The sequence below is a fragment of the Juglans regia genome, chromosome 16, assembly GCF_001411555.2.
Source record: "Juglans regia cultivar Chandler chromosome 16, Walnut 2.0, whole genome shotgun sequence".
Classification (NCBI taxonomy): Eukaryota; Viridiplantae; Streptophyta; class Magnoliopsida; order Fagales; family Juglandaceae; genus Juglans; species Juglans regia.
This window is the reverse complement of record NC_049916.1, coordinates 6,568,664-6,592,018: the sequence shown is the minus strand read 5'-3', so window position 1 is coordinate 6,592,018 and position 23,355 is coordinate 6,568,664. Positions and strand designations below refer to the sequence as shown.

Genomic DNA, 23,355 nt, shown 5'->3' with positions numbered 1-23,355 from the left:
GAAATTGTGGAGTGAGTTTTGTGAAGTCCATCTAGAATGAGTTTAAATGTGTTTAGATATTAATATGAGTTTAGATATATTTATGAGAAGTAAAAAAAAATTGTGGGTCCTGTATATAAAGAAATGTTAAATTGAAAAAAATTATAAATTTCACATATAAAAAAGTTTTGAGTTAAGATGAATTTAATAATTTAAAAATTAAATATTAAAATATTAAAATCAGATTAAAATTAATTTGAACTGAATTATTCACAACTGTTGCATTTGGATGTTGAAATGAGTTGAGTTGAGTTGAGTTGAGATAATAAAATATTGTTAGAATATTATTTATTATTATTATTATTATTTTGAGATTTGAAAAAATTAAATTGTTTATTATATTTTATGTTGAGATTTGAAAAAATTGTAATAATGAGTTGAGATGAATTGAGATTCCAAAAAAAAGCCGAGTCTCTCAACGGGGCCTTAAAAACAAGACATTAATTTTAACTCTTAAATATCTTGAGCACCTGAGCAGGGGATAAACACTTCAACCAGAGGGAGATCGATAGTATTGTTGCTTTCTTCGTTCTGATCTGGTCTCTGAAAGACACTTTCGAGGACCGTGGAAACCCCCCTTACCCCGTCGGTTTTATTCTCTCTCTCTCACGCATGGCTGATGCTTATTGGAGGTACGGCGACTCACGGCAGCCGCCGTCGCAGTCGATCCCCCAGATTGTCGGAAAACGCTCCCGCTCCGACTACGGTAATAAACCTCGCTTTCTCCTGCTATACTTTTACCTCTTATGCGCTACTCCATCATGCGTTGCTTCTGGTATTGCTAGGTGATGGAATTTAGGGTTTTCGGTAATTGCTGCTCGTGTCTTCTTATGTAGATTTTCTTCCCCGTTTGGTCAGTGAAGAAGCTGAAAGAAAGAAAATTAGAGGACTAGGAAACTCAAATTAAGCAAAATTTCTGTTTTTGAATGTTTAGGTTATTTAAAAATTGCTTTTTTTTTACCTGAAAAAAACCTAGTTCTTGAGTTGTTTTTTTCTTTCGGTTTTGTTTTTGGGATTGAACATATTGGAAACCTGTGGTTAGTGCGTTGATATCTTTTACTTTATTACGTTTTCCAAGCTACCAAATGGAGGTTGAGCTACCAAGTGTTGTTTTCTCCGATATTGGATCTGCTTTCTGGTTTTTCTTAGAAATCATTGCTTGGGTTGCAGAAAATTTAATGGAGGTCGAGTACCAAGTGTTATCATCTCCGCTATTTGATCTGTGTTCTGGTATTTTTTGGAAATCATTGCTTGGGTTTCTGAAAATTTTATGTTGTTGTTATACCATCAAGCCCAAGGATGTCTTTGTTGGGGATGCTTGTTTAAATTAACAGTATGAGAGCATTGTTGCATGCGTGTGTATGATGTTGGATGATAATTAGCGGTACTAGTTTTAGTACAAGGTCAGAAAAATATTTTCAAGGCATAGATGAGTAATATGCTTTATTTCTTGTGTCCTTATTTTTAGGGATGATAATATATTCTTGATATTATAAATCCTTTACTGATTGAAGGATAGCTGCTTATGAAAGTTTTGGCCATGTGTTGAATAGTCTTGACTACTATATTCTCTACATTGGTTCTTGTTAAAGGACCATCATTGAGCTTGGTGTTATATAGGCTTTGTGACAGCTCTACCTGTTTTTTAATTTATTTTTACATGAATGAATTTCATTGTTCTGTTTGGCGGAACAAATATAGGATATCAAAATTTTTGAGGTGGTGATGAGATTATATTGGATAAGTAGATATAATTTCTTTGTGATTGGTGATTTCTATGCATAATGAGGACACATTGTTTTGAGTCGTGCTTTTTATTATTTTTTTGCTCCCTTCTTGTCTAAATGTCCCATTACTTGTCTCTAGACCTTTATTTTTGACATGTTTGGTATTGAAAAAGTTCTGGATTGTACATATGGGGCATACATATTAGGACTCTCATCACTGATTGATCTCTTATTACATATTCTCCTTGGTTTACAAGATATTTTGTATTAATTTTGTGGTGTTTTGTGTTGCGTTCATATCTGTTACTTGTGTGTGTGTGCAATAGGATGTAAGGGATTTACCTCAGATTTGGTGAATAGGTGTAGACATTCTTCCTTATGTAGGTAAGTCATCTAGGACAGAGTTAGAAAAATACCTACAATTGCCTTGCGATTGTTTTAGGGTTTAAAAATCTGTGGCTTTCTGTTCTGGGATTGTATATGGAGAAGGTTAGGTTTGTTGATTGGCGATGGGTTGAAAAAGATAGGATAGAATTACTGTTTGTACTCAATGAAATCAGGTAGTTTGGGGGGTTTGAAATATTTCCCAATTAAGTCATGCATTATTGGTTTATGTGACAAAGAAAGAGGAGTTTTGGAGATTGGTGATCGTTACCAAGTATGGGAGTTTGAGGGGTGGGTGGTTTTCTAAGGAGGAAACAGCCTTTTGGTGTAGGGTTGTCAAAATATGTAATGATGAAGTGAGATTCCTTGTCAAAGTATATTAGATTTGTAGTGGGAGATGGTTCTAATGTTAGTTTTTGGTGTGGTGTACAGTGTTGGGACTTGTAAAAAATTATATGCAGTGTCAGAATTAAACTTCGAACATATCTTACCCAGAGTTGTATACTATTGCCCATTGTAAGGTTGAGTGGGTGGTGGAGAATATGCAAATACAAAATGGGATATTATTTTTAACGTACCTGTTCAAGATTGGAAGGTGGGTTTGATTTCTTCTTCTTCTTCTTCTTCTGTTTTTTTGAGAAGATGTATAATTTCAGAGTAGGATGAGGAGGTGTGGATGGTATGTTGGATTCCATCCAAGAGACTACGTTTGAAGTGAAAGTTATGCTAAAATATTTTATAACCTTGCTTGTGGTTTCCCCGTTTCCTTGGAAGTGCATTGGGAAAATATTGATGTCAGATACCTGAGGAAGCAGGGGACATCATTGAGGTGAATTGCTATTGTTTGTGCAAGAAAAATATGGAGTCTAATGATCATCATCTTGAGTACTGCAGTGTACCAAGAATAATAATGAAGGAAGAAAAGAAGAGGAATAAGTTGCACAACTAAATTATTTTAGTGCACATAAATATTTGAAAGACTGTTTACTGTCCTTTTTAGGACTAGGATTCCCAAAATGAGAAAAACACCTAAAAGAATCTTGGAAATAAGCTCACAACTGCCCCCAAGTTTCCAGCCTACTAGATATTGAGGACTTTTGCTCCTTTTCACGTTGTTTTAGTTGATTTCTCCCCTTGTAGTCTTCTTGTGTGCTTGGGTTGTGCCTCATTCCTTCAATAAAATTTTGCATATATGTATATATATGTATATAAATCCTAGAAAAGACTCGTAAGACTCATAGCAAACCCTAGAAATTGTTGACAAAGCTTAAATAAAAAATTCAAAACTATTCTTTGGATAGTTAAAGATTATGCTTGTCTGCATTAGAAAAGTTATAACTCTTAACTAAGGGAAATACTCTAGAGATGGAGAGAGAAAACCCTAAGGCACCCAAACCCGCCGCCCCCCTTCACGCACCCTAGACCGGTGAGTGACTCCTCACCACTGTCACAGACAAGGTTGACGGGCCTTGGCGACTTCACTGAGGGTTGTCCAGTGTCGGTCCTCCCTCCGGTGACTTGGACTTTCTCAAGGTTTTCTCTCTTATCTTTCTCGGAGGTGACATCGACTGTTGACCCTGTGCCTCTGCCACTGCCACTGCCACTGCCACAGACAAGTACGATTGGCTCCTGCGAATCCTCGTTGGCCCCCCCTTCGGCGAGCGAGATTTTGTTCTGCATTTTATTTTCGTTGGCGCAGATCTGGTATAGTACCTATTTTGATCTGCATTTTATTTTCATATAACTTTTTTTTCATTGAGATGACGAAGCGAGATAATCCTGGGAGATGATCTTGTGATTTGGGATCAGACGATGACGACGCCTGACGTGGATTCGTCTCAAATGGAAGGTGAGAGGTGGTTGAAGGTGGAATAAAAAACTTTAATTTTTACGAAAGAGAGAGGAATAGTTTTTGCATCTCTGAACGTAGTAAAAGGAAGTCTAAGTTCATTTGTCTAGGTGGAACAATAGCTTTTTGGGTGGCTAAGGGGATGGAGGATTGTTTAGAACTCAACTGTCATGAAGGATTCTTCAGGGAGCTAAGGATGAGTAATGGAGTTCTCGTCATTTAGCATCATATTAATGCAAGGGGCAGCTTTCTGCAACTCTCAGAATTCCAGAATGGAAGGAGGAAATGTTTGTTGGTGATTTCGGAAGGCGCAAATGGCTTTGGATGGAGAGGTTTTCTATAGTCCATTCGAAGTGTTACTGGGTCCAAAGCCGCTATTCTGAAGCATGCAAACAAAAGGGAGTTTGTTGATGGAAAGATAGTGGGAAGGCCTTCCTCGATCAAAGGTGCCTCGTACGCCTTGGTGTTGAGGTCACTGGCGGGTAGTCCGACCCAGAATAGCTCCGAGGAGGAAGGTAAGGGTAAGGCACTTGTAGGAGACAAAGGTTGTCAGGTGACATTGGGAGAAGTGGTGGGGGTCTTATGGGCTGTCAAAGCTCAATTGACGGGAGTTATGGAGTATGTGAGAGATCTCATGATTAAAGTGGATAAGGGGCTGGACCTAGTCGTGGGCTTGGGTGGTGGGTCGAATACGATTTGGGGGGGTGGTGGGATTGGGGGGGTGGTGGTGGGGGTAGATCCTATGGGTTTGAAGGCCTCAAGTGCACCAGAAAAGGGAGTTTCGACGCCATCACAGATAGGGTCGTTGGACGCTGGCATCACTGTTCACGCCGGTGTCACTTTGGACATTGGTAGCTTGTCGTCTGACTGCCCTCAGTCACCAATTACAAATGGGGTTGGTACTTTTTTCCAGGGTCCACTTTTAGCTGAAGATGAGGGTCCTTCCAAGGTCTTGAGTACTTTGGAAGAAATAGATGAGCCTATTTGAGAAGATGAAAATGGGGTAATAGAAGGTAGTGCTTCCCCTACTTGTTCTATGCCTTCTAAGGGAGTAGTAGGGTCTGACAAAGTGGCACAGAAAGGATTGTCTGGGGCTGGAGCAACTTCAAGCAATGTCCTCGTCGATGGCGGGGAGGAACCTTTAATGGTGACAGCAGCAATGGACAACAACCATATAGCTGTTGAGGAGGTTCGGGATTTGTATGCAGGATATGGTGGGGAGGAAATTATGGGTTTGTCGTTGGTGCCTTGTAAGGAGGAATGTCTAGGGTTGGGAGTACAGTTGGGTACTGTGTCTGGGGATAATGTTCTCCTAGTTTCTCCTCTTCCGATAAACAATATAATGGGTTCACCATTGGATTGAGTTCTGCATAAGGTTAACGAGATTCAACATATCGTGGGGCTTTCACATGGAGGATGTGAAGACTAATTTAAAGCAATACTCACTGCGATTGAGGCGAGCCACTTGTTTGAAACCAAATTAAGTTTTAAGAAAAGCAGAGAGTTAAAACGTCTTTCTTGGACAATCAACTATGATGCTAAGGGTGATAGCTCAAGTCAAGGGAAGACTAAAGGGAGGGCATTCTGAAGATGTTCTTGTAGAGGGAATTTCGAGTGGAGTATAAGGCCTCGTTTGTTTTCACAACCATTCTCATCTAATTATTACAACTTTTTCAAATTTTCATACAAAATAAAATAAACAATTCAATTTTTTCAAATTCCAAAAAAAAAAAAAAAAAAAAAATTTTAACAATATTTTATTTAACTTTCAATTTTTATTTCAATTCATTTCATCTCATCTGCTAAAACAAACGAAGCCTTAGTCTTACGAGAAACAAGGGGTCGGGGTTTGAGAGGTGTGTTCTATTCCAATTCGGGTTTTGGTGTATTTTGTGTAGTTTTTCATGGGCTTTTTGGGTTATTAGAAGCTCTCGTATGAGCTAGTTGTTTTTTTGTATACGTCTAGTATACTTGGTTACTCTTATTGATATATATATATATATAATATTTCTACTTATAAAAAAAAACTTTAGACACAAATGGATTACACAAAAGTAAATCTACAAACTGATGTGGTTTGATGTAGTACGTTAGATTGTAAAGTTATTTTTATTGTAAAATAGATCTAACGGATCCCATATAAAACCACATTGGTTTGTAGGTTTGCTTTTGTGTAATCTTTTTGTGTCTGTAACAGTTCTCTTTAAATAATGACCTATTTAGAATATATTTTATCCTAGATTACTGTCATCACTGCCTTCAAATTCATGTAAGACTTGTCTCACTTTGATCTTGCATCTGGCAACTTATACATGAATCCCAAAATCATGTATACATTTGCAGTGCAAATAGAAAATTTGCAATACTTGGAAATCAAATACAAACCAAGTGCATTTGTTAACTGAGCTCATCTATTATCAATATGCAATCTTCTTCTGCCTTTTGAACCATTTGATTTATTTATTTATTTATGAGAATGTGACCTAATGTGTTGTTCATTTTGTTTATATTTCTGGTCATTGGCTGAAGTATGTGCTTTCTTTTGAAGATATCCCTAGTGGTCATGAGCTGCCCAGCTATTTTTCTCGTGATGATGATAGAGGAACGCTTCGCGGAATTAGAGATACTGACTCCATTGGAGCATCCTATGATCGTTACCTTCGCAGTGCAGTAAGAAATAATTATTTGTATTTTTTTGTATCTTTGATACAAATTTTGCCACTCCCAATTCAATTGTATTTTGAGGTCTAATGGTAAAATGCAATATTTCAGCAAGTTTCTTCTTATGGTGGTGGACAATCTGCTAGACCACTTGGTGGGGGATTATCGAGTCATGCTGTTGATGATCCGCGAATTGTGGGTATTGGGAGTGTGGAACAAGGTACTACTGTGAAGGACCGAACCTTGGGATTTGGAGGTGGAAGGCCTGAGGTTCCCCTTCCTCCTGATGCTTCCAGTACACTATTTGTCGAGGGCTTGCCCTCCAACTGTACACGACGGGAAGTGGCTCGTATCCTTCTATAGGCTACCCTGACTGTTGCTTGAACTTTTATTTTTTCACTTTTCCCTTCATAGTCTTGTTCCTTCACTTGTGGTCACAGATATCTTTCGCCCTTTTGTTGGTTACAAAGAAGTGAGACTTGTAAGCAAGGAATCGAGACATGTAAGTTTATACAAGTGCATGGTCAATATTAAGCACATTGATGCATTCACTGATATTAATTAATTTGTGCAGCCTGGGGGAGATCCACTGGTACTTTGTTTTGTCGATTTTGTAAGTCCAGCCCATGCTGCCACTGCCATGGATGCATTGCAAGGTGAGCTTGTTATACCATTTACTTGTAAGAATTTTAACTCCGTGTCTTTGTATCCATTATGTTACTTATTTGTCTCTGTTGTGCTGTTACTGGAGAAATACACATTTTCCTTGAATATTTTTTTTCATTTTTGTACAAAGAGGGCATTGGATGGTTTTGCTACAGGGTATACCAAACCTGAGAATCGTGGGCTTTTTCTGATATGCATGGGTTTTGCTATTACTGGAGAAATACACTTATATGTGTGCTTATCCGTATGTGCTTGTTTGATGGTTGTTGGGGTTGGGGGAGCATTCAGATTTGTTGTCGTCATCTAATCTTATGATTAACCTTGATTTTATAACATTTTGTGGTTTGCGCTGGCTCTAAGAGTTCTTCCCTACTGAGAAGCAGAACACTAACAGCGAAACTGGAGTCTTGGAATTAATAATGTTAATAAAGAAAGAAATGTCAGTTTGCAAATTCCAAAATATCATGTTTGTTATCATGTAAGCAAAACGTGTCTTCCGTAGGAACAGTTATATACGTATTACGGAAAAATTAGCCCTGGAGTTTTGTAATTTGAAACCCTGGGCTTCCAAAGGTTTGCAAAACTTTTAGAAGTTTCTCAAAAAATTTGCAAATCCTTAGTTCGGCAGCTTGTATATCTCAAATTAAGGTGAGAAACTCACTTTGAAGGGTATGGAAGTTCTACTGCAAGAGAATGGTTTTTGATAGGACTGTCAATTGGATCGGGTCATGACTTGAATAATTAAACAGGTCAATCATTATGACCCTTTATTACGTTGACCTGGCGTGGCCTGTTTGAGTTTTGACCCGTTTATGTATCAGGTCATATTTGGGTCAACTTGAATTAACCGCAACTTGATTATGCCCAATCCTAACCCTATTGTTGCGTGTCGTGTTCTCGGGTCGTCTCAAAATCAGCAGCTCGGTTTTTTGAGCCATTCTTATTGGCATTTGACAAGGTTGCCTTTATTACTGAAATTGTTTGACACTGTAGTTTTGCTCTTGGGCTCATCAGGTTTGTTCATAATATTGAGTGGCAAATTTTGCGAGGTTTTCGATTCGACTCTGCAATTCATCCACATTTAGAAAAAGGAAGAGAAATTTGGTTTAATCGACTTTATGGATTTTTAGCACAACTTGCCAAATAGGCTACCTATACTGGTTAAGGAGGCTGATTTATTCACATGGCCGGCAAACCGTGCTAACTGGTTCAAATGACGATGCCATTAATAGCTCTGTTTAGGCTCACCTTTTCCTCATCTGTTCTAGACCAATTGAAACCTCAGACTAACTAAAACAGAAACACTGGCAAAATATTCCTTCGTTTTTGTTACGTGTAAGCTAGAGACTGGAAGCTTGATGAGGGAGCTTTATCTTGGGAAGGTTGCAGACTTTCGTGCGTTGTACCTATGGATTGCCCTTTTGACAATCAGGAAACAATTGGTGGATCTGCATGTGTCTTGGGTGTCAGGGAAAGTGGTTGACTGTTTGTCAGGTTTACTTTGCGTTTTCTATGTATTTAAGTTGGGTAATGATGCACACGTCTTATATCATCTGTCTGCTGATGACCTAATTAACCGTTGAAAACGTGGCTAGATGTTCAGCGTGAAATAGTGAAGCTCGATTTTGCAGGTTATATCTTTGATGAGCATGACCGTGACTCGGTCAGTTTAAGGTTGCAATTTGCTCGCTATCCTGGTGCGAGGTCAGGTGGCGGGCATCGTGGCAAGCGTTGACTTTGCAGTTTTGCAGGTGATAAACGTTATTTTCCACCCGTTCGGCTGTTTATTATTCATGACCGATAGGTGCTGACTAAGAAAACTTCTTTATAAAACGATAGATTGCGCTAAATCATGGAACGACGCTTCTCTGTAGGATTCGCTCGAATATGGGAGGTATGAGAATGAGGGGAAATGCAACAGCCTTGCCGTTTCGTGAATTACAAGCGCTTTTGTTAGGAACAACTTGAACTTTGCAGTTTTCGTTGAGTCTGGGGCGATTGCTAGAGATTTGGAGTGTGCTTTTCTATTTTTGAATTCTGTGAACTATTTCTGCGTTTAATTACTAAAGAATGTTTCCAAATACTGCTATTTTATCCTTAGTTGGAGATGGTGTAAACTTATATGTTGTCCCGCCTCTCAGGCCTAATATATGTTTCGACATATATTTATAGCAATGGAAGTGTGGTGATCATTAAAATATGTAGCATTATACATTAAAATGTGATGTATTGTTTGCAATTCAACATTTTCCTGAAATTGTTTCGTAAATCTCTACCTACAACTTTTTTTTTTTTTATACATATAAAAAGGAAGAAAGGTAGAGAAAGCGGGTGAAGTTTGAGTCTATATGTTGAATACTCAATATATTTATGTTTTCCTTATTATTTTTTCTGCTGAAGAATTTTTCAAGCATAAAAACATAACCTTTAATTGTTTTTATTTTTTTAATTTTTTTCTCTTTTTTGGTTTTGAGCTTTCTGGTTGCCTATAATATATTTAGGAGATGTAGGAAACCTGCTTTTACAGTGATCCAAAAGCTAAAGCCAATTCCATCTTTTGCTTGTAATCTGAGAAGAAGATTTGATAATTTGCTATCATGTAAACTGAGACTATGGTCATGACTGCAGCAATGATGTTAATGCTCAAAGCCTGCTTGTAAGTGCTGCCTTGAGTATTTGTTTGACTTCTGCTAACTGGGTTTCGAAGCCATTTTTTCTGATCATCAAGTTGACAGTGGGTTGTACATCAAATAGGTCACATTGTGCTCATTGTCACGAACTAGGTCAGTAGTCTGTATGTTATTGTTTTTTTCTTCCTAGGGTGAGGTATTGGTCGTTATATCCCCCGGCAACGGCATCGGTGATTTCTCATAATGCATATGCAATTATGGAATGTAAGTTTCTGCAAAAAAGAGGGTATTTATTCCGCGAAGTGGAGGCGGCTTGGGCAAACCATTTATTGCTCATCCCTTTTTCTGGATGCTGATATACCTGGTGTTTGAGGACTATTCCTGTCTCTTTTAAATTGTCTTTTGAGGACTCTAAGAATACTGTGCTATGACCCCATTGCTGCATTGTATAGAAGTAAGATAATCGTAGCAAGGACAGAATAATATGGTGTGATTAACTTGGCTACTTGAATAGGGGAGTTAGTGGATATGATCATGCATTTAGTCTGGGCTTACTTGTTGGGAAGGCTGATACAAAGGTGAATTTCATGAAAATCTGGGTTGTAACGCCCTAAAATGTTGAGCTTTGAGTTCCTAATTCTTTCTTTCTCTCTCTCTCTCTCTCTCTCTCTCTCTCTTTTTTTTTGGGTTTGAGATTTTGTTGTTTTATTTATTTTTCCTGAGAATTTGCTTTAAGCCTTAAACATTTTTTTATTTTTTGTAAAAAGGCTGTGTTTCTATCTATCTATCTATCTATATATATATATATATATATATATATATATACATGGAAATTGTAAGAGAGTTGTTATATTAGTTAAAGGAGAAAAAGGTCATTTACTGCTCTATCCGTACTGAACTAGTAACGAAGAAAATTTGCTTATATACTATTGAAAGAGTATCGGTTGCTGGGTGGAATACGACGTCGTCAGAAATAAGCTAAGTAGAGAGATATTACGTACCTGACGTGATAGCACATTTGGAATAAAATTCTCTTTGAAATTTTGAATGGATAACGTAAAGATGAAGGCAGTATTAACGCTACGCACGGTTGATCCGAGCTCTGTTCCCCAAATCTACTTGTCTTTCTTCTTCTGTTGACTTCTTCCACTTAAAGAAATACTACGGACAATATCTACTGGAGCTAAACTATCAACGATTATACGTTTCCTATACTTTCTTTAAAAAAATAATAATAATAATTTCACTTGTTTTGGATTCGAATTTAATTTATTGTGGGATGAAGAAATTATATATATATATATAAATATATTCGACGAATGTTATATGGATAATGAAAAAATAGTGACATGCATCCGGTTATCAATAGACTATGATCTATTCTTTCATTATTTTCCCCTAGAATTTTTTTTGTGTTTTTGTATACATGCATAGAAGTGTGCATATATACTCCTTTTCGAATTCCTTTAATTAACTTGCTATGGAAGAAATGCCCATTTATGTTCTTGCTTTGCCTCTATAGCCCAGTTTTTTCTTTGAAGATGGTAATTAAGTTAACAACTGACTGTTTAGAAGTTTGCTGATCTATTTGGCATAACCATAGCCCTGTGTTACAATATAAAGCCATTGTAAGAGTTTTTTTTCGAGTTGCACCGGTCGAATGCTGTGTGGTATATGGAAGCAAAACCAAAGGGCGCCTTCAGAGGGAGTGAAAAAGAAGGATGTACATACCATGCTTATGAAGAAGTAGTACAAATCAGTTCCTACAAGGTGGGTTCTTCATACCATGCTTATGAAGAAGTACAAATCAGTTCCTACAAGGTGGGTTCTTGTCATCCTTGTGCTGAGCATTGCTCTCATGATGTTTGCTTGCGAGTATTACAATGTCAAGCTATAATTTCCTTGGCGGGGGCAAACTGCTAGCTTTTGCCATTTTTCCTTTTCTTCACTCTTCCAATTGGTGTCATCACTGCCACCACAAACCAGGTAAAATAAATGTCAAGCTATAATGTTTAAACCATCTTTCACCACTGTTCCATGTGCATTATTGTTAAAATGGAAGTTATGCTGATATTTAGAACTTTTAGTGCATCTGGTGCCGATTCAGACGCCGGGCGGGGTTGAATGTTGTAACACATGATGCATGTGCTTCAAGGTGTTTGGATGCATCAACATGATTCAACCTCTAAATCTTGCTGGCAGACTTTTAAGCTTGGCAACTACATGAAGATTTCACTGGGGTCGATGTTCATGACACAGGTATATTTTGTTTTCTGTTTCTTATATTCATATATAAAGAGCTATAATTTATAGCACTACACTCTTCAAAAACGAAAATTGGTGTTATTACAGGTGGTAGACATAGCAGTAATGGCTGGTACACACGGGAACTCTATGCTGCCAAATGGCAGTCCCTGGACTTTCCCATTGGACCGTGTCTTTCTTGAGGCATCTGTTATCTGTGGACTTGCTGGACTGCGATGAATCTTCAGAAACCTCGGTTACGGGAATGTTAATTGGTTCTTTCTGAAACCTTGGTGAATATGGGAATGTCAATTGAAGAAAATAAGTAAAGTAGAATTTGAATGGAATTTCAATTTCTTAATTGAATGATTATGTGCTGTAAGATGGCTTATTTATAGGGAAAAAGAAGGCAAGTGATGTAAGGAAATAAAAAAAATACAATATTTTTTGACCTAGAGTATTTACATTGTTTAACAATATTACCATAATATTCAAACAATATTAGCGTAAGATTCTAGACCTATCAAATATACATCAACAGCCCCCTCAAACTCTAGATGGTAAAGCCAACTTAACTTTGGAAACAAGATCACAAAGACGATTGGGTGGGCGTGATTTTGTGAAAATATCAGCAAACTAGTCTTTAGAGTAGATGGAGCAAAGAAGCAAGGTACTTTGTTGCAAATAATGCTGATATTTGGTATGCTCATGGAAAACATTATTATAAACAATATGTACAACACTTCGATTGTTACAATAAATGGAAGAACAAATCATTTGAGGGGTACTCAAATATGAGTAATGATATTCATACAATACATTGTACGACAATCTTATAAAATGAGGGTATTTTTGTAAAAGGATGCTATTTTTATAAGATGTTTTATAAAAATACCTTTTATTTAAAATATAGTTGTGTAAAGTATAGTGAAAAATATTGTGTGTAAATAATTTTCTCTCATATTTGTCAAAAGCCAACATAACCATAAAAGCTCTGATGTTGAGCTTGTAAGAACACAGATACCTGGATTTTGTACTAGAGAGAGTAACAACAGATTGTTTTTAATACGTCAAGAATTTAGAGAAGTCCCTAATAAAAAAATGGAACCGATGGTAAATAGTTGATATTAAGATTACCAGCCCAATCAGTATCAGAATGAGCCCGAAGCTCAAATGATGGATATAAGAAAAAATGAAATCTATGAAGAACATCAGTGCGTAAATCGAGGAGCACTCATAAATTGGCTAACATATAATTATTGTCTAAGAGCATCACATCTCATGTTCTATTTCATTGTTATCCCTAAATTATAGGGAAGAATTTAGGAAAAAGTTGAAAAAGTCTCTCTTATCCCATTCCATATTTTAGGATTTTAATTTAGGGGATGAACAGTAGTTCTCCAAATATAGGGAATCATTATTCATCCCTAAATCATCTTTTATCAATATTTTTATTCTAATAAATAAAATAAATTATTCTTTCAATCATCTACACTTTTTCTTATACTCATTTTTATTATAGTTTTAAATAATAATTTTAAAAATAATTTAAATAATTACTAAAATATAAAAGTATTAATTTTAAAAATATTATCGTACCTGTAAAAAAATAATTTAAATTTTTGTTTAAAATATTCACTAGAGTAATAGTTCAAAACATAAGAAAAAATATTGAGTAGTTAAGTTTGTAAATGGAAGTGAGAAAAAAGTAATAAAAAAAGAATAAAAAAATATCATTTTAATAGAACAGAGAAATGATAGGGAATGAGATATAGAAATTTTTTTGAAGATGAGTAAAATTTAGGATAAAATTCTAGGAAATGTCATTTTTAGCTAAAATTTAGGAAAAAATTTAAGAAACCGGATGTGAATGCTCCAATTGCAAGTTATATCTAGAAGTCTAAGGATCCCTATCTCCTTAATGTGTGTTAAGTATTAGTTTGATGTATAAATTTATTGTAATTATATATAGAGAAATGCTTTAGCCACAAAGAAATTGTACAAAAGTAAACTCACAAACTTATGTGGTTTGATGTGGTACGTCAGATTGTAAAGTTATTTCTATTGTAAAGTAGATCTAACATATTATATCAAGTCATGTCAATTTGTGAATTTACTTTTATTAAATTTTTTTTGTGGCTGTAGCGGTTCTCATATAGAGAGATATTTATAGATTTGACAACATTAAATATCATAAGATAGATTCCAACACTTAATACATTAAGATTATTCATTCTATTTAAATAAGAAAATATATCTAAGAAATGATATCAAAAGTTTGTAAATTGCAATACTCTCCTTAAAACTAATCCCTCTTCATCAAGCGAATCATGTACGTGCTCTATATTGTGTGTTGTCTTTTCATGCATTCTAGCGTTTTCTTCCTAACCATTACTTTTTCTGTCTAGTTTATATATCTATATATATATATATATATATATATATAAGAGAACTGTTACAGCTACAAATTTTTTTTACAAAAGTAAACTTACAAACTGACATGACTTCATATGAGATGTTATTACTTTTAAAATTTGTAATTGTTATTCTTGACTATTTCTTTCAAATTAAATTCTCAATATTTTATCACATTATAATTAGGAACCATTAGCTCTAAAAACCAAATAGTTATTATAAATAAATAATGATACGATAAAAATACCAACTATTTAATTTAAAAATATGATTAAGAGTTAACTATTTCCATGTAATTAGAATGAGTTTTGCTACAAATCAACAATTATTCACTTCACACACCTCACACATGACGTGTAATTTTTTTTTTCATAGAGTGTGGAAGTGTTTTTCATAGAGTGTGGAAGTGTTTTTCATAGGATGTGCGGTGTGAGATGTGAATAGTGACTGATGAGAAGAATTTTTCATTTATAATGCCTCAAAACTTTTAGAGATCTTATTCCCTCTTTCTGTTGAAGATCAGGATATGGACAGTTAAACTCCTATCATATAGAAAAGATATAGGCATATCTAATCCATATAAGAAAATCTAAACCACTGTAAAGGGGTGATAGATTAATCTTCTCTTTTAAGTTTTACCTACCATATGGTCCAAATATATATGGATATGGATGTTCAAAGCTTCCCTCCCATTGTTTATTCTCATCTTTTGAAAAATGAACAATTGCGTTACTCTAATAACATATATGGATGTATGTCGAAAGGTATACATGTACTTATTCCAATTAAAGTGACCTCTTATTCACTAATCTTTTAAGTTCAGGCAATAGATAATTTCTTGGAGATAGAAGGAAAGAAAATAACTTCAACCTGTAGACTTTCTTAGGAACCAAGCAGATTAGAAGAAATTAGAGGGAAGGGAAAAAAAATCACGCCCTTTTGTTATTTCCTATATGGTATGGATCAAGGTCTCTCTTAAATTTTTGTCCTAACTCAAGGGTTGAGAGTGAGAGGGAGACAGACATATTAAGTGAATTTGTTATTCGGCATATTTAAATAAATAATAAATACTGTATGATATACATGACGTATCTATCTCTCTTATTTGAGACTCAAGTTCAGACAATTTAAGGAGAATTTTTTTCTCCTTAGAAGCATGTGATGGTGGTATTGTAATTCAGTTCGAGAAAGCTAGAAATTACTTAAAAATCATTAGTAAAAAATATAATCCCACTTTAAGCTCAAACAGATTCCCATATTCCTCGATTTAAAAAATAATTAATATGATCTAACAAAAGTCCGTTTGACCACATCAAATTAATCAGAAGAGTCATAGGCTTTTTCTCTTTGATTGGTAAGATCATGGCCTTTTCACCCAAGCGAAGGTGATAAATGTTGCTTGTGTTGTGTTGATGTTAAAACTTGCCCCTTTCATGTTGTCTTGGAAAATTAATATGTATATATACAGTTTCTTACACAACTATAAGAACAATTATTACTGAAATTAGAAGACTAATGCAGAGCTTTGGAGAGTGCAAGTTTCAGCATTGTGGTCGCCTATCAAATGCTGCAGCACATCATCTCGCTCGACAAGCTTGGAATCTTTCTCAGATGCAACTATGGTGGCATAATGTTCATTCTTTTATTGAACATATCTGTTTTGTAGATCAACTATCTTGTTCTCAAATTTGAGGTCTTTAATACCACTCTGAAATGAAGTTCAAATTTTGAATAAAAATATATATATATATATATATATATAATATTTTAAGGTTAGGAATAACGAGGGTATAATTATTACGTTAAATTGTCATTTGTCCTAAAAATTTAAGTCGACCAAAGTATCTAAATTATATTCTGTCATCCTCTATAACTTCATCTTTAGTTTCCACGTAAATCGAATAAACCTAAGACTGTTTTTTTTTTTTAAAAGAAAAGACACGTGGATTAGAGAGATTTCTTACTTTGTTTTTGAGCTACTAAAAATGTTTAAGAAATATTTCAACCACAAAAGATTCTATAAAAGTAAAATTTATAAATTGATGCGATTTAATGTGATACGTTAGATTGTAAATTTATTTTTTTTATAAAATAAATCTAATATATCATATAAAGTTACGTCAATTTATTGATTTATTTTTGTGTGATCTTTTTATAACTGTAACTGTTCTCAAAATACTTTGCCAAATAAAAAACCTATTGGTACTATTCACACCACGAAGGCGGTATTCGAGTCATTTAAGTGTTGAATTGCAATAAAAAGTACAGATATATGTGCATATTTAAGATTATAGTGGATAATATAGATTTTAATTAAGACTTATAGTTGTAGAGCTTAAATATTAAGCTCTATTATTAAAAAAATATTTATTTTTTAGTAACTATATATCTATAACACTTTCAAACATGTCATGTTAGTTTAAAAACAACATTAAAAAAAAAAAAACTTATTTTTGAAATAGAAATGGTAAAAAGTTATTTAAAAGTTGTCGTGTCCGTAATAAAATCAACGGCAAAATTGTAATTATCTGAATATTATAGAAGTATTTTTAAATATTTTTTTAAAAAATTAAAAAATTTTAATATATAATATCCGAACAATTTAGTTTTATTATTAAAAATATTTTATAACTGTTTAAACACTTGTTTTCCTTATGAAACTGTGGTAATTTTGTGACACTCCAACTCTCTCGTCGCAATTTTCGCATAAAGCTGTTCCAAGCAACTATTTTTCGGCGGTCGGTTTAGACACGTGGCGTGTTTAACCGTGACTGCGTGTCTCAGTAATCGAAGCTGTAAAATACAAGTCAATTACTCGCTAAAATATCTGTACACGTGTCCTTTAGTTTCGAAAGCAGTAATATCGTAGCGAGCATCTAACTTTTCATTACTCGAGCGAGTTGAGATCGTTGGGTAGGCTGATAAATTCACTTCGTTCCAATCCAACACCCGAGAAAGCGAAACAGGAAACTGTTCTTAGACATGGAAAGCGTATCAAGATAGAGATCTGATTGCTCTCCGACATTGCGCAAGACATGCTTTAAGGTTGTATGGTTTGCACTTACAAAAATGGAGACTTTACCGCTGGAAATCTGCCTTAAGATTTTCTGTTTCTTGGATTACCAGGACCTTGCAATTGCACAACAAGGTTAGTCCCTTCAAAGTTTTCTGCCTCGTTTTCTAATATTCTTTGCTACCAACCATGGTTTTGGCTTTTTCTTCTGGGTTGATTTCTGTATTCTGGATTGGGTTCTGAGTTTCAGCTCGAGTTTTACCCTCCTTTTCCCCCTTTCTCACTCCTTTCTCATTTCTCCCATTTCCGGAAATGTTAATAAGATATCTAAAGCGTTTTTTCTGAATTCTTGTAGTTCTTTTTCTCCCATCTTTTCTCATCGGTTTTGTTTTCTTTCCTCTTAATGATGGGAATTGTTAATTGTCAAAGAGATTTGTGATCTATCATAGAGATTTACCCTTTTTATTGAATGATCTAAACAAAAGCTGTTCTTTTATTAATAAAAAATAAGAGGAAAGAAAAAAGGAAACTTGCTTTCTTGTGGCTTATGCAGTTATGAAACTTCCTGATTCGTAATTGAGTTTAATTTCCCAAACCCAAGTTTACAAGTTTTTCAAATAATGTTGAACATGGGAATTAAGTGGACCTAAAGAAGAATGATTATTCATTGGAGGGGGTATAAATGGACCTAACTTGTTTTGTGGCGGGGGGGAGAGGGAGGCAATAAATTGATAATCAAGACTAAAATAAGTCAGGAAGTTCATGTCTTGTTTTCAAATATCTGTACCATTTCTCATATAAACTCTTTCATGCATCTTGAGAGGTTGAAAGTTTCACATTTGCACTTGATGGGTAGACAGTAAAATGATAACTGGAACTAGTTATATAGTACAATCATAATCTTTTCAGACAAAATATAACCTGATTGAATAGTAGTAACCATATTGTTCACAAGATTTTACTTAATAGCTTATGTTTCCCAACTGTGGCATTGTTCATCCTTTAATCTGTTATACTAATAGTTTTGGGCATTTAACATGGGAAAATACTACAGTTGGGCATTTTACTTACTGCTAGTTTCTACCGCTGTGTTTTTTATTTTTTTTATTATTATTTTTTACTTAATGATTACGTAAGTATTTTTTAATAATATTTTGATTTTTTTTTATTTTTTAAAATATATTTAAATGTGTTAAAAAAATACAAAAAAAAAAAAAAAAAACTCATCCCAAAACCACTAGCGGGAGCTCCCAGCGGTGGGAGTAGCACCTCTCTTTAACATATAACTAGATATCTATTTAGCTTACTTGAAAACCCATGCAAACCCCTTAATATGACATATTACTCTTAGTCTATGGTATGTTATATGCATTAGGCAGTGCCTGGTCATCTTGGAAAGAAGGTTCAGATAATTTAATTTCCAGCATATTATAAAAATGGAAGATATCTTGTTCTCTGAACTAAGATAATTTGTTTCCTAACCAAGACCAAATCTGATAAAAGAAAATGGTTGTAGAATTTCGTGGAACTATTGACATTTCTTTTGTTATTGATGCTAAAGAAGTACGAAGAAAATAAAATAGGTTTAAAAGTGGTTCAACAGAGCATGTTCCCAGCTGCTGCACTCAGAACAATGAATTTATTGGGCGGTATAATTTTCACACACCCACATAGAAGCACTTCCATTTTTAAGATGTTTAAAGTTGCCTCTTTTTTCCAGGTTTTTTATTTCTCTTAGAGGTATCATTTTTAAGTTATGAACATGGGGATTTGCTGTTGTAAAGTTTGCAGGAAGTGGAAGTTCTTGGCCTCGGACAACAACCTATGGTCCAACCTATTCAGGGAAAGATGGGGAGGAGATAGTGCTGTGTTCTATGCCCCTATAGGTTCAAAATCATGGAAAGAAGTGTATGAGGTTCAAGATCGTTGTCATCGAGTTGGATTGTAAGTTGAAAGCCCTAGTTAATATGATTAGTTCCTGGCAAACTTGATCACCCTCACACTTCATAGTCGCCCTCCCTTTGAAACATGCTTGGTGGCTCCCTCTGTCCGCCCCCTGTCTATCACTTTTGTAAAATTCTTATGAAAGCTCTCGTGTTCCTATTAAGTTTTTATAGATAGGTAGATCAGTCAAAGCTTATATCCACTAGAAGTTGGTTGTCTGAAAAGTAGATTCATTCAAAACATAAAGCATTGAAGTGTTTTGATCTTTTCCTGTTTTGAGCATATCTTCTTCAGCACTGTCTATGTTTTGGATAAAGGGAAGCATGTCTGATTTGTAACTTAGTTACAGTAATATAATAAGGAAACTAATAGGATAATCCTAACTCCAATTTTTGGACATACTCGAATGAGATTGCAATTATTTTAATGCTTCCAGGGGCCTGAAGATAATAAGAGAAGGTGGGGACTACTATCTTGTTCATCAAGGCGAAATTCAACGCTATCTAGGTTCAAGGAGACAAAGGAAAGGGGCAACTGGTTGCACTTTAAACACAAAAAGAGATTTCAATGGTGAAGGATCACAAGAAGAGCAATCCTGTAGAGGGATTTTGGACAAAATACTTTTCTTCATTGGGGATTTGGAAGTTGCCTCGACAGATGCAAAACGTGGCCGAGTGCTATAAATTGATCTCAAGGTATCAACTGACAATGAATTTGTTGTAAAATATCTGTATGTATTACATAATCTGGGACGTATTATGGACACTCCAAACAGATTTGACATCAGCATGAACTTCATTTTGCGTAGAATTTCGGTGTGCTTATAGTTCGAATGAAACACACACACTACACAGTAAACACTTTCCCCTTTAATTTCCTTCCATTAACCCAACAAAGTGATGCCCAATTTTCTCAATATTTGCTATTGCCCAAGTGGTTCATTTATTGTATTTAACTCTTTTGTGCTCAATTTGCTGTGTCTTTTCCTGTGTGCTACCTTGATATGAGCTGTGAAGTCAATCAAAATTAACTAATGTAATGCATTTTAACTTTGTATCAGTTCCTGAGTTAATATTACTTTAGAGTTCATACAGGTTGCGTTTATATAGATGAATTTGGATTTGGATTTTAAATTAACCATGATTTTAAGTTCAGGAATTTGAAAAAACTTAAAAGCTTGTTTGGTTTTGATACAAATCTAAATCTAAATTTTAAAAATAATACAAACAAGGGACTTGGGTTTTAAAGACCTAAATCCATGCATACAAACGCTCCAAAAAAGATTTGCTGATCAGATTCTACCAGTATAATGTTCACAATGTAAGTATCAAACCATGCAAATTAGAAGGATAGAATCTACTGATACAGTTTTCAATGCCAAATACTTGCTGAATTTTGAGTTGAAAAGCTGTCCTACAGAGTATACTTTCCTGGAGTCACTCCTCCAGTAGTATTCGATGAGAGTCCAAGGAGTTTTTTACCTTGCGTTTTGAGCTATTTATAATTGCGAGTTTCCTCAGTTATTGATCATGGGGCGTTCTAGAGAAGCATTTGTGCTTTCGCTGGCCACGTATGAACATATTCTTCCTATTTCCTAAGCAAGTTCATGTAGTTCGCTTTTATTTCATCACGTTTTCCAGATCTCACTCCTAGGCAAAGACATTCATGTAGTTTGCCCGGTTTTTTTTCCCCCCTTCCCAACAAGTTTGATCTGGGTTGGCTTGGCGTTACTGCTGCTGTGAACCTCCGCTTGCTCAACAGAGGAGATCATCTGCCGGGAGGGGTGGCTTGGTCTCCGCAAGGGCCACAACTTTCTGTTAATTCTACCATTTCCTCATAGCTGTCAGCCTGCCACCCGAGTTTCACAATTTGGTTTTGACTTGATGTTCTTTGTGCATTTGGGATGTGATCTTTAATTGGGCATTGAGGAAAGGGGATGACGAAAAATGAGAAGCTGCAAAAGATGGTGGCCCTGTAGCTGTTGATGAGAGACAGATACGCGAAGGAGAGGGAGGACTTAGCTCAAGTTCGTAGTTGTGGTTAGAGATGTAACCGGTCTAGTTCAGTCTGATTTTTAGAGAAATTTTGAAACCGAACCGGTATATACCGGTTTTGAAAATTTAAGAACCGATACGGATCAATTTATCACCAAAATCGGAACTTTTGGTTTTTCTGGTTTTGGTCTGGTCTGATTTTCCGGTTTACCATTTATACCTGTGACACTATATATGTTTAATATTATAATTTTTTTAATGCTAAACTTAATTGCGAGAATTTAGTATTTATTATTAATAAGTACTAATTCTTTAATGTTCAATTATAGTAGTATAATTGTTTAAAAAAAAATGGTAATAGTATAATATAAGTAGTGTCTTACGTATTAGTGAGATTAATAAAATTGAATAATAAGATTAGAATTCATATTATATTAATTAGAAATGTAGTATACAATATATATAATAATAATATAAAAAATATATATAATATAAAAAGTAATTAGACGAAGACCCATTAGCTGTTATTATCTCTTTCAATGTCAAGGGGCTTATCTTCTACATATGTAGTGGTCGAGCCCGTCTTCCATAGGACGTTGATTATGCGGTCTATCACTTGCAATATTTACACCAACCAGATTTCAGTGTTACTTATATATTAGGATGGAAAAAGAAGATTGAGATTGATTTGGTTCTTGTTTAAAAGAAAAATATATTTTTTTTCATTGACAAAAAGTAAAATGATATTCCAAAAACTAAGATGTTTATCGAAAACCCATTTTTCAATAATACAAAAAATTAATTATATGTTTTCAGGGTACATAATATTGTTGTCAGCTCGTATAAATATATTGTAGTGTCCATGCTCAATTTATAAATGTGAGACCTGCTTGTTAGATAATTGAAAAAAAAACTCTACGTTCAAGAGGACCTCCGCTAGTAATGTGGATTGAGATTATCAATCTAATCCAAAATGAAAGAAAAGTCATGACGTACATTAATGGTCAAGTTATTAAATTTGAAAGGTCGTGCACTGATTAATTAAGCAGACAGTGGATGTGAAGAAGATGTCCATTGACTTAAAAAATCAGCACTAGTAGTATTGAAGCATGTTTTCTATGACTCATCGATATTTAGGAAATCCCTTGGAAATTGTTGAGATTTATAATGTAAACAAATTGAATTCGTACATACGGGTTAGACTTTAGGAGTGGAGTATGATATAGTTTTATTCAAACATGACTTGAGTTTACTTGTTGTACATTATTCATAACCTTATAAAAACATCACTCCAAAGTTTGAAATAAAAAAAAAAAAAAGAAAAAAAAAAGAGATTTTACTTTATATAATCTCCTCTGGATAATAAGTCATTTTTGTGAAGGCTACATATCCTATCAATTGTCAAAATCCTTCTCGACCACTACCGCAAATGAATTCTAGTTTTTATGATGCTCATATAATTTCATTGTGCCATGTTAATTATATTTTGTTTTCGAATTTTATACCAACTTTCACATCAACATTATTACCTAGCTTGCCTCTAGTATTTTACAGGAGCACATAATTAATATATATATATATATATATATATATATATATAATGCAATGCGTGCATGATTATCAATTATGATATAATATAAAAAATCATATAAAAATTATTTTATACAATATAAAAAATTAAAATATATATACGAACAGGTTCGATGTTAAAAAAAAGAAAATCGAAACCACACTGATTTTGATCGATTTTAAGAAAAATGAAATTGATACCGGACAAAATCTACCGGTT

The 23,355-nt window shown here is 34.6% G+C and overlaps 2 protein-coding genes across 4 annotated transcripts; both read left to right on the top strand.

The window, feature by feature from the left end:
• Positions 1–489: 489 nt before the first annotated feature.
• LOC109007557 (RNA-binding protein 1-like) lies at positions 490–11,756 on the top strand. Of its 3 annotated transcripts, none has more exons than XM_018987271.2 (7): positions 491–745; positions 6,548–6,669; positions 6,772–7,009; positions 7,101–7,162; positions 7,235–7,316; positions 8,958–9,077; positions 9,166–9,583. In XM_018987271.2, the coding sequence occupies exons 1-6, from the start codon at positions 652–654 to the stop codon at positions 9,059–9,061; spliced, it is 702 nt and encodes a 233-aa protein (XP_018842816.1). In that variant the 5' UTR covers positions 491–651; the 3' UTR covers positions 9,062–9,077; positions 9,166–9,583. The 3 variants fall into 3 exon arrangements, with proteins under 3 accessions (XP_035542220.1, XP_018842816.1, XP_018842815.1); XM_018987270.2 differs by having other exon boundaries at positions 492–745; positions 9,201–9,583; XM_035686327.1 differs by lacking the exons at positions 8,958–9,077; positions 9,166–9,583 and adding an exon at positions 11,560–11,756 and having other exon boundaries at positions 490–745.
• Positions 11,757–17,500: 5,744 nt separating this feature from the next.
• Positions 17,501–20,488, top strand: LOC109007556. The gene is made up of 3 exons (XM_018987269.2): positions 17,501–17,763; positions 19,413–19,572; positions 20,009–20,488. The coding sequence occupies exons 1-3, from the start codon at positions 17,685–17,687 to the stop codon at positions 20,253–20,255; spliced, it is 486 nt and encodes a 161-aa protein (XP_018842814.1). The 5' UTR covers positions 17,501–17,684; the 3' UTR covers positions 20,256–20,488.
• The last annotated feature ends 2,867 nt before the right edge of the window (positions 20,489–23,355 follow it).